General features: G+C 49.5%; 1 protein-coding gene across 1 annotated transcript in view; it reads right to left on the bottom strand.

The window, feature by feature from the left end:
* Positions 1-15,622, bottom strand: part of Bcr (BCR activator of RhoGEF and GTPase) — a 127,777-nt gene that overhangs the window by 17,876 nt on the left and 94,279 nt on the right. The window contains 7 exon segments of the mRNA XM_032888340.1: positions 1,361-1,458; positions 8,108-8,182; positions 8,657-8,761; positions 10,194-10,269; positions 11,002-11,121; positions 13,044-13,212; positions 14,130-14,251. Of these exon segments, the coding sequence (XP_032744231.1) occupies positions 1,361-1,458; positions 8,108-8,182; positions 8,657-8,761; positions 10,194-10,269; positions 11,002-11,121; positions 13,044-13,212; positions 14,130-14,251 (765 nt within the window).

Raw genomic sequence — 15,622 nt, forward strand, 5'->3', positions numbered from 1 at the left:
AATGATCCCCGGAACTTTGCCTGCTGCTTAATGTGGGGTTAACCTGCTCCTCTATCAACCCTCTGAGTCTCCGATGAACTCTGCATTTCCCATGTGTGGTTTTGAATGCGTGGCTCTAGCTGGGCAGAGCAGCTATTTCTGGGAAGATGTGTCAGGAGTGTGTGGATTCCCTGGATGACCTGCATGTACACACCAGGTAACCTAGACTCCTCAGGTCTCCCCTCAGGCTTCTGAATGATGACTCCTTCCTGGACCTTTTGCAAACTACCTATAATCCCTCTTTGTTGCCTCTGTGAGGCTCACAATTCCCCTCCCCCTTGCTTTCTGAAAAGCTTCCTACAATGGGTCTCATGTGGTTTTAGGTTTTTGTTTTGTTTTGTTTTGTTTTTTAAGATGGAGCTGACTTTATTTACTATGTAGCCCAGTCTAGTGTTGAACCGGGACTACAATGTATCACTAAGTAAGCCTCCTATGGCTTCATCTGGCCACCATCATAGTTTATGTTTGGCCCTTTGTGCTGAGATGTCCAGAGAGGTAACACTGGGACACTTGCATCCTGGTCAATTTAGACATCATGTATAATGGCAGACCATGAGGGGATACTATGTAGCAAGGCCTGGGATCTGGTCCCACAGTCACCCCGCTAGAGACATGATCAAGGTAGATTAGACCAAGCTGCCTGGTGTTTCATGGCTCGTTCCTCAGTGGGCAAGGGCTGGGAGGCAGCCCTGTAGCTTGGCTGCTCCATTTGTGCCAACTAAGGCAAGGTTCTTCAGGGCTACAGCAAGCACGGAGACCAGAAGTGGCAGCTTACACGTCTGAGGGCTTCATGCACGCTGCCTCTGCACAATCGTTTCACTCACAAGATCCAAGGTTTGGGGAGTACAGACTGCGGACTACACAAACCTATCACCCTTGGAAACCATCAGGGAGGTCCAGGGAACCAGGCCTACAGCCCTGACAAGCAGGGACTAAGGACTTTAGAAACCAGAATAGCTACATGAGCTCATTCCATGAGCTTCTGTGGAAAAATGAAAACGGAACCCTAACAACAGTACAATAGGCTATAGCAGGATTTAAGAGTCCTTTTAAAGTATTCTCTTTAAACAGTTCTGGAAAAACACAGGTTCCGTCTCCGTGCTGGGGTGGGTGGGTAAGACTCTCAGGGACAGAGAGATAAGATCTCTTGGCAGTAATACGTACCCCGCCCCCACACACACATATACACACACATACACACACAACCTCTAGGAAATTCCAGGATGCTGGCAACAGTGTAGCTTTCTTTCGGGGAAGCCCTTAGGGAGCCCCTGGAGATTAGGCTCTGTGGAAAACAGCCTGGCGGAAGCCGGCTGCTCACCTCATTCCAGTTCGGCTCAGTGGTGTCCCTGTAGACTCGAGTCTTCGCTTTGTTCACAAAATAGCCAAAGGAATCCACCTCCAGGGTGCAGTACAGATCTGTGAGAAAGGGACAGGGAGAGCGTGACTGACTTCTACGTGACCGACTTCTACATTTCCAGCCTCTTCTTAAGGGCAGGTGCTATTTACAAAATGGGGGGAAAAGGGTCTGTCCTTCTTAAAATAACCCAACCCCTCGTGAATACCCTTGACCCTGCCAGAGGCGTTGGGAAACAGGGCTTCTAAAACCATCCACTTTGGCATCGTTCAGCAACTGGCAGTGACAGGGAACCTATGCTGGGTGTGCAGGGAGGAAGGGGATGGAGGCACTGGCAGCCAGGGTGGGGTGAGAGGTACTGCGCTGAGAGGCCACAGCAGACGTCCCCTATCCCGGAAACTGGAGACTCAGGGGAAGCTCCCATGATCTGAGCAGAGACTGAGTAGCATGTTAGTTCACAGGAAGTTCCACACCAGTGCAGGGCACCGGGAGAAAAGGAGGCACAGCCTGTCAGGCTGTGAGTGTGATCTGGCCCACTGGCAAAGGACAGGAGTTCTGCAGTTTAGAGACGGCCGGGATGAGGAGTAAGGCAGGCCGTGTCAAAGATCTGGAGGCACATAGACCAAGATGAAGTGCCATGGTGGATAATGACATTTGACTCACAGGGACAGTATGGTGGAACTGGACAGCTATCAACGGCCGCGTCAGGAATCCAGACAAATACAGATTGAGACACTGGTGGAGGATGGCGTCTAGCTGACAGCACAGAGTCACGGAGTGGAACAGAGGCTGCGGGTGACTAGGTGTGGCTTGGGAATGTTAAGTTTAAAGGGTAGGACATCACACAATGAAGTACCATGGGAAGTCAGGAGAGGGAAGTCAGAGTGGGGAAGGCAGCTGGGGCATCATCTGCCTGTTACTGGATGAGCCCTGGGGAAGGCCTGGTAAGGAGGAAGATGCTACCGGAACATCTATCTGGTCAATCTTAGCAACTCACCTGCTATAATCCTTTGCAAACAAACCACTTCCAGAGATTATCTACGTTAACTGAGATGCAAAGACCTTTCTTAAATAAGAGTGTTAACTTTTTGACACACTTGACTAAAAAGAGAAAGCAAGCTAGAGCAAGCCTTTAATCTCTCTCTTCTTCCTGACTGGATACAATGTAACCAGCTATCTCAAGCTCCAGCCTTACACATCCTGACGGACTGTGAGCCAAGGTAAACCCTTCTCTCTATAAGCTGCCTTTGTTGGGATGTTTGCCCCAGCAAAGAGAAGAGTAACTAATACAAGAAAGTCCTAGCATGAGTGAGGGTCAGGGGTGGGGTAGGGTGAGGTAGTAGCGGTGGTGGTGTGCGTGTGTGCGTGTGTGTGTGTGTGTGTGTGTGTGTGTGTGTGTGTGTGTTCCTGTGATGGATTTGATTGTGGTGCTAGGATTTGGAACTGGTTTGTTGGAGGAATGTGGAGTCTGGAACTTTGGTTAGAAATGCCTTTGAGGGCTGGAGAGATGGCTCAGCGGTTAAGAGCACTGACTGCTTTTCCAGAGGTCCTGAGTTCAAGTCCCAGCAACCACATGGTGGCTCACAACCATCTGTAATGAGATACAATGCCTTCTTCTGGTGTGCCTGAAGACAGCAACAGTGTACTCATAGAAATAACATAAATAAATAAGTAAATAAGTAAATAAATCTTAAAAAGTGGACATGGAGGCCTACCTCATTAGGTTTCAGAGAGGAGCTGGGGGAGAGGCCATTCAGGTTATGATCTGGCAAATATCCAGGCTATGAGTGAGGTTGAATTAAAATAAACAAACAAACAAACACCCAGACTAATTTGTTCCATGGAAGGAATTTCTAGGAGAGATGACATCCAGGCTTTGGCATGGCCACTGCCCACTGCTCTTATTCAGACACAAAAGATGTGCAGAGGGGTTGGGGATTTAGCTCAGTGGTAGAGCGCTTGCCTAGCAAGCGCAAGGCGCTGGGTTCAGTCTCCAGCTCTGTAAAAAAAGGGGAAAAAAAAAAAAAAAAAAAAAAGATGTGCAGTTTGCTAAGGAAAAGGGCTTGAGTCTCAACTCAAGGTGAAAATGGGGCTGTAACGTTAAAAACAAACTTTGTGCTCTGAACTTGGACAAAAAGAAAGGTGCCCTGAGGTGAAGAAGGGCCCTGTGCACCAAAGTCTCCAACGTGAAAATGCAGATTCATTTGAAAGGAAACAGTCTAAACTAAGAGTGGAGGTTTGAATATGTTTGGCCCAAGGGAAGTGGCACTATTAAGAGGTGTGGCCTTGTTGGAGTGGGTATGGCCTTGATCGATGTAGTGTGTCACTTTGGGGGCTGGGCGTTAAGCTCCACCCAGGGTGGAAGAGATTCTCTTCCTGGCTGCCTTTGGATCAAGATGTAGAACTCTTGGCTTCTCTAGCATCAAGTCTGCCTGGGAGCAGCCATGCTTCCTACTATGATGACAATGGACTGACCTCTGAACCTGTAAGCCAGGTCTAATTGAATATTGTCCTTTATAAGAGTTGCCTTGGTCACGGTGCCTCTTCGAAGCAATCCCTAAGACACTAGGAATGCTGCCAAAAGGTTTCCTGCTCCTGGGAAGCAACTGCCCAGTTTCCCCAGGGTCAGCGCACAGAAGCTGAGGCAAGCGATTGTGGTGCAGGGGGCCAGGCTCCTCCATCCCAAGGTGACAGCAGAACTTGGCAGTGTTGTCTAAAGGGTGCTTGTTTTACAGACATGAAAGATGTAAGACGGAGGGTTCGCAGGTCATGGGATCTTGCACACAATGTATAACAGAGTAGTTATACATTAACTTATACATTGTTATACATTATAACTTATATAATGTTATACATTGTAGTGTCTTTAAGGAGGCCCCAAGAGTCCAAAGGGTAAAGCCAAGAGGGTACAGCCCAAGTTGCCATGGAGACCCAGCATGCTGAAGATGCCAGGATCATGGAGAGCCACTGAGGAAGGCTGCAGGTATAGGGCAGTTCTGGCCCAAGAGAGGGGCTACGTGTGGCAGAATGGGGCAGGGGAGAGGTTACCCGATCCTTTTGGAGTTCAGACACTTCCATTGTAAGTCCCAGATGCTGAAGGACTTAGTGTTTGCCCTGCTGAATTTCACTCTTGCCTTATTCCTTCAACCCTTGCTATGTTTTCCTGCCCCTGCCCCCTCCAATCTTGCCTTATGCTTTGGTAATGTTTAGTCTGTCATTGCATGTTGGAAACATGTAACTTGTTTTTGTTTTACAGTAGTTCAGATAAGACAAGACTTGAAACTTAAGCAGTGTTGACCTTGAAAAACACTCTGGGGAGTTTTTGATGTACGGAGTTCATGCATTTTACATCTGAGATAGTCATGAGTCTATGGGGACAAGGGGTTGAAAGTTCTGGCTTCAAAGTGATGCTTGGGTGTCAAGTTGACAAGGTATGGAATTCCAATAGCTAATCTTGATCATCATAGGATGGAAATGAGAATTGCCAAGGTGGGGGGACAAAATCTCTCGGCATGACTGTGAAGAAATGATCAAAGGATAGAGGTGAGAAGAACCACCTTAAATGCCTATGAGCTAAATAAAAGGCCAAAGTGAGCTGAGCATCTCCCTCTGCTTCCTGAGTGTGGCTACAATGTATCACACTTCCCTACGGTGATGGACTGTATGTCCTGTATGCCACAATGAAACTTTCCTTAAGTAGTTGTTGCATGTTGTAGTACTTTGTATTTTCTAGGCTTTTTTTTTTTTTAATTGTATTTTGCCGCATTTGTCACAGCAATAAGAAAAGAAACTAATAGAGGGACTGATGAGACGGCTTAATAGGAGCTTGTCACCAATACTGAAAATGTGAGTTTAGTCCCTGGGATCTACATGGTGAATCCTCCACGTTGTCCTCTGCCCTCCCCACATATGGTAGTTGAACCGAGAATGCCCCCTGCAGGCTTATGTGTTTAAATACTTGGCCCCCAGTTGGTGAACTGTTTGAAAAGGATTAGGAGGCGTGGCCTTGTTGGAGGAGGCGTGTCACTGGGGGTGGGCTCCGGGGTTTCTAAAGACTTGTACAATTCCCAGTGTGCTCCCTGTTTCTTACTGTGAGACGTGAACTCTCAGCTGCTGTTCCAGCCACTGTCGCGGTGCCTTTACTCTGCCGTCAGGGACTCTAAAGGCTTTCTTTATAACTGCCTTTGTCATGGGGGCACCCATGCATACACACACAAATAAATAAATGCCAAAAAATTAAAAAGGAAGCTAATGTAACCAGTAAATGCCAGTATACATAGGGCTGTAAAGAGAGAAGAGTTTGGGATGAATTAGCCTGTTGCAGCCTCAGAGGAATCATGTGCATTCCAGCAATTCATCTACAGCAACTATGTGGCTTGATGGCTGTATTTTGCTTTTATTTATTTATTTATTTATTTATTTATTTATTTATTTATTTATTTTTGGAGACAGGATGTCCCAATGCAACCCAGACTGTCTGAGAGTTCATGGTCCTTCTGCCTCCAGAGGGATGGGGTTATGGGAGTGCACCACCATGCCCAGCTTTGGTAATTTCTGATAAGTTATAAACTTTATACAAACAATGCAACAATTTCAGAAAACTATTGCATTTATCCTCAAAGCCTCCTTCAGTTCAATCATAAGTTTCATTGACCTAACACTCGATAGTCTGACTTCAACCTTTGCCCTTTCTATAAATTTAACATACGCAGAATGATACAATATATAGATTTTTTTGGTATAATTTTCTTTGTTGTGTTTTTATGTTCATCTATCAGTAGCCAGCTCATTCCTTTTTTTTTTTAAAAGAGATTTTAGATTTATTTATTTTATGTATACGAGCACACTGTCGATGTCTTCAGACACACCAGAAGAGGGCATCAGATCCCATTACAGATGGTTGTGAGCCACCATGCAGTTTCTGGGAATTGAACTCAGGACCTCTGGAAGAGCAGTCAGTGCTCTTAACCGCTGGAGCCATCTCTCCAGCCCAGTTCATTCCTTTTTGATGAGTCATCAGATGGGTGCCAGAGTATATCTGCACAAGACTGCGTAGACAGATGCTTTAACTTCTCTAAGGTGAATACTTAAGGGTGGTACTGGCAGCATACATGAATGGGAGGTTTGTCGCACTTTGTAAGTAACTATGCAATGGGAGTGTGGCTCAGTGGTAGGGCTTGTGCTCAGATGTACAAGGCCCTGGGTTTAGATCTCAGCACCAAACAAAAATATCTGCAATATGTCCCAGAATGGCTGTGACCTCTACATATGCAGCACACGATGTTCCCATCATTCCATATCCTCACCCATATTTGATACTGTTCAATGTTTTTTTTTTTGTTTTAAGGTGTTGGGGTTAGAGCTCAGGGCCTCGTTCAGGCCCAGGAAGGGCTATACCACTGAGCAACACTTCCAGTCCTAGTGTATGTGTTTCTGATTATCACTGATTCAAGGAATATGAACACGTATCTCAAAGTTGTTTTAATTCTTGTTTTCCTAACACGACAAGCATCTTCTCATGTACTGACCAACTTTGTGTCTCTCTTTGGGGAAGTGTCCAGATCCTTTCCACATGTAAACCTATGATTTCACCACTGCCATCATTATCAGTGTATGTGTGTTACATGTGTGAACATACCTGTGTGTGCATGTTACATGTGCGTGCATGTGTGTATGATGTGTATGAACTAGTGCTTTTGTGTGCTCACAGTCAGAAGATGGCTTCTAGGGGTACGTTCTCCCCTTTCATTGTGGGTTACAGTGACCAAACTTAGGTGGTGAGATATGGGTAGCTTTTCTACCCATTGAGTTACCTCATCGACCCACTACTTTAGAGACTACTACTGACTGCTCTTCCAGAAGTCCTGAGCTCAATTCCCAGCAACCACATGGTGGCTCTGTAATGGGATCATGGTGCCCTCTTCTGGCATACAGGCATATACTCAGGCAGAACACTGTATACATGATAAATAAATAAATCTTTTTTTTTTTTCTTTTTCTTTTTTTCAGAGCTGGGGACCAAACCCAGGGCCTTGCGTTTGCTAGGCAAGCGCTCTACCACTGAGCTAAATCCCCAACCCCAATAAACCTTTTTTAAAAGAAAACCTAACTGCATTTTCTTAAGAGTGTCCTGTACATTCTAGACACAAGTCCCTCATCAGATCCATTCTGGTTCTGCGGCAGTCATGGGAAGGAAGGGACAAAACTGTACTTGCCCTTCCGTCTTGTACCATGGGCCTAAGAGCTGAGAGAGGAGCTAGGCGAGGAGATCAGTACAGCTGCAGCGTGGTCCCCCTCAGGCTGCTAGGGCAGCTAGCTGGGAGAAAAAAGGGCATTCTCTTGTCCGCTCAACACAACAGCTAAGCCTTCTCCTGCTGACAGGGTTGTGGGGCCACTGCAAAGGAGCTGAGGCTTCCTGGCAACTTGCCAAGTGCTATCAGGCTTTGGGTTCAAACTCCAGACCTGATAATTAAAATGGCTGCCGGCAGGTGGCAGCCCATGCATACAGGCTCTGAGACAGATATGTGTGGGGAGAGAGGCAGGGGAAAACAATCCCATGCCCAGCAGGTTTCAACAGGCATGGTCCCTGAAAGAATGGCACCCGTGCTGGACACCTGACTGGCTTCCCTGGGTAGCCCAGCCCTCCCACCCTTCTTAGGGGACAATCCTTCTAGGTTAAAGTTTACTCACATCCCGCTCTAAGCTACTTACTTGAGCTCTGCTTAAACCCGGTGGCTGAATGTACGATGACGTGCAGGAAGCCGTAGAGTCCGGGAGACTCATCATCTGTGCAAGAAACCAAGGAGGTTAACCCTCTGCCTCACAAGAGTATGGGCGGGGGGGTGGGGTAAGGCTGACCCAGCACCGGGCACAGTAGTATTATCGTCTGAGCATGTGCCCTCTGTGGATTCTGCATTTAGAATCTGAGGATCTAGTTGGCCTCAAAGCACAGGCAAAGGAGTGACCAAAACAGCTCCAAAGGAAGGAAAAGGGGTCGGGGTGACGTGGGTGTGGGCAGAGTAAGGGTGCCTAACCACAGAGCCCTGTGCGGCACTGAATACGAAACCTGGTGTGACTCAAAAGTGTTAGCCCAGGTCTCTACCCACTGCACTGACTGTGTCACGAGGCTTATGGCCAGGGAGACAAAATCCATGGTCAGTCACTTTGCCCAGCAATAGCTTCAAGGGGAGAAACTGCTCCAAACGGATCAGCCTGACCCCCAGGAACCCAGCATCCTGACATCCGGGAGCACAACCCTACCTTCTTTGTTGATGGTCAGTGGAATGTGGTGAACGGTCTGAAGTTTTACACACGAGTTGGTCAGCATCTGTAGCTCCACAGACGTCAGAGAGAAACTTTTGAAACCTGAGGAGGCCGAGCAGGTATGGAGACAGGTCAGTTGTTGGCCCTCTCGCATGACCTTCACAACACAAGTGTGTGTGGACAAGGTTAGCAGGACCCCCACTGGGGCTTAATGGCTCCCAGTTGAAAGGCAGGTTTAGCGCCAGAGCAAGATGAGGCCCCGGAGAGCCCAGGCCCCAGGGCTCCTGAGAAGATTGCCAATATCGCTTACAGACTCGTGTTCACAAGCACTGGCCTGCCGCCTGAGTGCAGGACAAGGCAGGCTGGAATAGGACAGGTCAGTCTGGACGCATCACCCTGGTAGGCATCCCCAGACAGACATCCGTGTAGTTCTGTCCTCTACTCTACTGAGGTGGGCTTGTGTCTATCTGTCGGGTGACAAATTTTTTTTTCTGGGTTCACCTCTGAGCAGGGACAGATGCTGCCAGCCTGGAAATGGGTTTGGATCCCCGTGTTAAGCTAAGAATCTCTGAGACACAAGCCCTGGCAGGAGCCCCTTGGTCTCTTCCATGGCACAGAAGCACTGAAAAGAAGAGGTGGTCTTAGCTCAACCAGGGCATAAACGATGAGCCTTGGAGAGGAGAGCTCAGGATGGGAGGTCAGAGGCTTGCACAGCCCACAGCTGCCTCTGCAGAAACTGAACCCAAACTCCAACTTCAACCAGAGCTGTTGTAGCACTACGGAACAAGCAGGCGTCTGAGGACACAGTCCTTGGCTAATGGGAAGCAGCCGCAGCCCAAGGATCTGGGGTGAGGTCTACCACTCTGCTCCCAACACTGTCCCAGAACCCAAAGAGCAGATAACAGTTCCAGAAAAGGATAAAGCCACTAAGAGAAGGGATTATCTAGAGAGGGAAGGGGCCGTTCCAGTGAGGACTAAGTGTCTAGTCTTGGGGTCAGCGGGTCAGAGGACCGTGGACCAGCACGGTATGGTTCCTTAGGTGGGTCCAGCCAAAGGCTCCTCCTGCATCACTGCTTGCAGAGGGAGGACAATGGAGGCCCCAAGGGAGTAGCTGGTGAACACAGGAGGCCCAAGGAGACTAGGGATTATGTCAGGAAGGTGTGTGGGCCTGTGTGAGGAACAGTCAGCCAGGATGAGGGATTTGGGACAGCCTAGGGAAGGAATCTCAGGTCAAAGGGCAGGATGGGGGAGCGTATGTGCTTACAGATTTAGATGGGGCTCCATACATTTGCCCAGGGTCTAAAGCTCCTCTGAAAAGAATATTGGAGGGGCAGAGAAACAAGGAGAAGGGAGAAGGGGAGAGGGAGGGGCAGGGGGAGGAGAAAGGAAGGGAGAGGAGAGGAGAGGAGGGAGAGGAGAGGAGAGGAGAGGAGAGGAGAGGAGAGGAGAGAGGTAGAACATCAACAACTGCCCACAGAGAATCCATCTGGCCCCGAAGGCAGAAGGCTGGGTTCTCTGGGTCCAGGAAACTCACATTTCTTCTGCTGCTCCCGAATGCTTTCTCTCCACTCGGCTCGCTCATAGTCAGAGGAAATAAGGAATGTGTAACTCTACGGTGAACGAGAAGAAGAACATACCCCAGTTATCTCGAGTCTGGCGAATCAATCCCGGAAGAACCCAGCAGGCGGCCTGACACACACAGGAGCTGGCTGAGTCCAGGCGTGCTCACGGCCGCGCTCTCCCATACTGACTGTACTTCGGGCAGTGGTATCCACACACAGTACAGCCTGTGTCCAGCATAAGCCTCACTTGAAATGTCTGGCTCAGGGAATGACTCTGGCAGAGGGGGTACAGAGTAAGGATATGGAGGGGTGGGTTATAAGGTAGTTCTTTGAGGTTAGGGCTGATGGCCATCTGACCTCTGCATAAGAAGACAGGACGGAGACAAGGGTCTCCAAAGTCTGTCAGTTGTCTTCCCTGCCATGTGTTAAAGAAAGAATGAACCGTCCTATGTGTTCACAAGTACATATGGTGCTCTGGAGCGAGAGGCTCAGGCTACAGATGGCACCAGGAACCAGACGGAAGAGAATGCCAGTGACCCCGGAGTTCTCCAGGTAGAGCTCCTGTACTCGAGGTCACATTTGCAAACGCGTGCGCGATGCTGACCCTGTTCCCTCCCTGCTGCCCTTGCCCCTCCCCAGATGTAGGAGCTGAGTCAGCGGCTTATGGAGGTGATAGCCCAAAGCACCATCAGAGGGACATGTGACGGGCTGCAGTGATCTCTTTCAGAATGGAGATGCTCCCCTGTGCTGACGACGGCTGTGGCAAAGGCTGGCACTCACCTTGCCGTTGCGACTGTGCACCCTGAAGGCCATGCTGGGGGACATCAACAGCAGCAGCGATTCCTGCTCTGACAGCTTCTTCCTCAGCCTCTCCATGACCTTGCTGCCCTTGTTTGCTCTCTGTGGAGGGAGAAGAGTCCTGCCCTTTCATCTGGAGCCAATGCCACCTGCTCCTCCACAGTTGTGGCCCACAGCTCTCCACCCTTAACCCTGGGCTCCTGTAACACAGAGATCCCATCTGCCTGCTCAGTACAGCCCAGGGCCTTCTTCGGCTGTTGCTGGTGCCCTTTAGAGGATGTGAATAGCCTTCTCCTTAGGGTTGAGCCCCAGGACAAACAAGAGCTGTGCTCAAATTCCTTCCTAAAGGAATTGGGGCTTCCCATAAAAGCAGAGGAGAGGCATTTAGCTTTTTCAAAAGCTGGACAATATTCAGGAGTGCCTAGGACCCAGGGAACCTTCTACCTGCTCTCTGCCTTGGTCACATTTAACATCAGGCCCCTGGGATGTTGGATAGGGAAGAGAGGGCCCTAGTACATAAGATGAACACCACCATGGTCTAATCAGAAAACCTCTGCCTGTCCTGAGCTGTGTGGAACCTTCCTGAGGCCACTACACCCTGGAAAGAAGACTGCGGCCTCTCATAAGCGCTAACCCCAATTCCCAGATGGAGAAGAGCATGATGGGGGATGGAAATGCACACCAGCAGGCAGCAGGGACCAGTAGCCCTGAGGACCCTGGAGTGGTTCTGCTCCGAGATGCTCTACTACAGAGGCCACAAATAAATGACCAAATATCTACTGTGGTTGTGGGCCTCCCTTTCTGAAGCTACAGGACTTTTCTGCGTGCTTGCTAAACATGCTAGGCTTGCAGTGTGGTAATCGAGGAAGGGGCATACAGGCTGAAGAGGACCTGTCCTGCTGTATCCACCTCATCAGGGATCCATGGAGTGTCCCTGAGCTGAGGCCAGTCTTCCAATGATACAGTTCCTTTGTGACTAATGTCAGGCCCCTTCTCTGGCCTGGATTCACCCCAGATTGTAGGGGCTCATTCTCACTCCTTACACTTCTAAAACTTCTACACGTTTTCTGGGGGAAAAAAAAAATCAGGGATCTGCAATCCAAAGCAGCCACACTCTCCAGCCTCCCATCCCAGACCACCGAGTCCTCGACAGCCTAAGCGGGGCTCCACTCAATGATTAAGCACATCTCCATGGACACTGCCTGAGCATCAGCATGGTGAACCCCAAAGGCTCCAGAGACAAGAACTTTGAGGTATGACGGCACAAAGCCACACCCTGGATGCCCCTCCCCTGTCTGGGTGTCCAGGCTCTCTGCTTTTCAAACTCCCCTTCGCACAGCACTCAAACACTTGCGTGAGAACCCAAATCAACCCATACCCCATTGCTTATACACTGCTAGGTGTACAAGGTGAAACGGCACACATATCAACTATAAGTTCCAACTGTGGAGAAGGCTGGGCTGAGAGGACTGCGTAGGCCCAGGAAACTGGCCAGGACAGCTCAGCAAGACCATCTCGTAGTGAAGGGAAGCAAGAGAACGCTTCTGTTGTCCCGAGTACGCGCCCTTTCTTGGCCTGACTTTTCATTTCTAATTGATGGGACTTGCGGGGGTGGGGTGGGAAAATGTTTCTCCCACCCTATATGCCTTTCTTGTGCAGCATATGTGAGTAATAATCTTCCAGCTTGTTTCCTATTGGGTTGATTAAATTTACATCTTCCACGAGAAGAACCAGAGCCTACCCTAGGCCAGGTTTTCTCAGGATGCAAGGATGGGGCGGAGGAAAAGATGAGAAGGTGAGAAAGGGGGGATGGAAGTTCTCAAAACAACCAGGGTCCATCTAGGGTCAGATAGACGGTACTCTGGGAGCTGGGAACTCTCATGGGTCCCAGCAGATCCTGGTGACCAGCTGTGGGACCAGATGCCCGGCCAAGACCGAGGAAGCACTGTGTAGTGTGCACATGAGGGCCTGCTGTGCACTCAGACTACGCAGAACCTGGTACATGCTCTCCCAGACGGTCCCACCTTCTCTCGTTGGATGTCGCTCTTGATTTGGGAGATTTTGATCTTCAAGGCATCCAGTTCCTCATCTGGCACCAGAGGGATGTTGGGTAGTGCCTCCAACTCGTCCACCATCTGGAAGCTGAGGTCCGTGAGCGGAATGTACCATTTACAGTCATATTGCTGGGTTTTGCTGGGGTGGAGAGGAAGCGGAACATTAACAGACCGACCTTTCCTTTGCTAACATCACTGCTTTTGAGGACTCTTTACCTGACTTACAGCTCTGCACACATCTTATGTAACAAGCTGGGCTGAGGTTGACAGCAGGTATTGGAGGCCCTGGTTTTGGATAGGACGGGACTGAAGTTTTGAGCCGTAGAATTTGAGAGGCTGTAATCTACCTGTTGCAATCACTTCACTTGACAGGTGAGGTGGAAACTCCCTTCTGAGTGGATTGATTTAAGTTCATCTGCACGGTAGAAATATTAGGGGATCCCACTGTGTTCTGGTGTGTTCTAACATGATTGTCTTGGCACCATTCCAACCTGGTGTATCCTGGGTAAATCTCTCGTGGTGGTTGTGGTAGTGGGGTGTGAGTCTGTGTGTGCACACATGTGTAGATTCCGAGCAATTTACCGGTAGTGGTGTATGTAAAACTTAGAAGGCATCACAGCTTAGAAAGACAGAAGTACAGATACCTCCTAGTGATTGCCTGCTGACAGGGGAGGGCTCCTGCTTCAGCCTTGCAGTCCCAGGCACGCACCCTTCTAAGATGAGTTATAAAGAGTCCTTCCTCCAACAACATAGGAGTCATAACCTTGTCCATCCCTCATTACAGGAAGCAAAGACAAGTCATTGGCCCTGTCCTATGACATCTCCAGATTGAGCCTGGTATCATATAAAGACTATGGAAACAGTTTAAGGAGTAGGAGGTCTGGTAACATTGTTACAGCTGTCAGAAATTCACCCTACCCAGCTCTGTGGCAGGGGCACCAGCATCTAGAGATGGAAACAGTGTAAGGAGCAGGAGGTCTGGCCACATTGTTACTCACATCTGTCAGAAACCGCCCTCTGGAGCATTGTAGGGAGGGCACAGCCAACATCACTCACCCTCCACTTTGCTTCTTCAGCTTGGTGCAGAGGAGCAGGTCAGTGAACAGGAAGATGTGACGCAGCTTGCGGGCCCCCTCCACCAGCTCCACCATGAAGCTGTCCTTCAGCAGCTGCCGGTGCTGTGGGCACGGTGTAGACAGGGGGCCAGTCAGGGTGATGGATGGGGTGGGAAGGGGGATACTGGACCCTCTGGGCTCAACAGGAGCAAGGAGATCACCTAGAAACCTCTTTGGGGATTTTCACTTCCTGTGCATTAACTTCCTAGAATGTTCTATTTATTTTATTTGTTTGCTAACAGATGTGACTCCTGGCATCTCTTTTGTTCAGCTGATTATTCTGAGTCCTTTCTAGATGCTTGGCCCCCAGAAGAACACCAGAGAATAGGGCAGAGACGAATGTTACTTTGGGGTGACCAATGCCTCGCTAAGGTGTTAACCTGAGATTAGCCACATAAAAGGGATACTCCTGTCAAGTGATTGTTCCCAGGCACACACGGTACTCCAGGGCCTGACTGGGCAGCCTTTCAGTAGTGAGAAGATGGGCCCAGGAATTCTCTGAGAAGAGGCAGTGCTGAGGACATGGGCTGAGTCTAACGCTGAAGGCTTCACAAAGCTGTGGACCCCACCTCTGACCTCCACCCAGACACCTGTTGCCTAGGAACAAAGCCAACAGAGAGAACAGGTGGGCAGCATAGGATGTGTGACAGAGGTGGACAGGGCCTAGGACAAGTAAAAGAATATGAAGATAGTCTCCCTGCAGGCCCTGAGCCTTCTGAACCTCCACAGTCCATCTGAGAGCCAAGGGACAGTCCACCTCATGTGTACAGCTCAAGACGTGGCTAAGCGGGCTCGATGAGGTAAGCCATCAATGTATTAAAACGTCAGACATCTCATGTGGGTTGGGCGATGTGCCACACAAAGGACAGAGGTAGGGTGAGGTGCGGATACTGTGAGCCACCCCCAAGCTCAATTCAAAGAGAAGAAAATGGCCCCAGAAAGGCCATCCCAAGGATGGCATACAGCAGGGTATTCATTGACCTTAGGAGTTCACAAGCCTGGGGAAGCTCTTGACTCCAGAAAGGCTCTCTAGAGGCTGATTGCTCTTGACACTGCCTGGGAAGGATCTGTAGGGCAGACGTTTACAACAAAGTGCATGGAAGCCTATTGCCTACCTCAGCCTGAGGTGTGGCTGCACCCCTAATCCCCCTGAGAAGCAGGATGCTCCCTACGCTTATCACAGTGGACTGGGGCTGTGCAGTGAGCCCAGTTCCTCTGGGCCTACGGCTTCTGACTTCTAAGTTCTACTCCCCACGCTCTGTAGGAACAGAAGTTAGAATCCAGTGCAGCCTGGGCAGGTCCCCTGAGATCCCCTGACATGGAGAGCTACATGTCACCAACACAGGTAGCTTAGCTCCTCATGGTCACCTAACTGCTTGCACAAGACAGCCAAGTATTTCCTATAGGCCAGTGTCCATATGTAGAAGGGCAGGA

The sequence above is a fragment of the Rattus rattus genome, chromosome 18 (assembly GCF_011064425.1).
Source record: "Rattus rattus isolate New Zealand chromosome 18, Rrattus_CSIRO_v1, whole genome shotgun sequence".
Taxonomy (NCBI): Eukaryota; Metazoa; Chordata; class Mammalia; order Rodentia; family Muridae; genus Rattus; species Rattus rattus.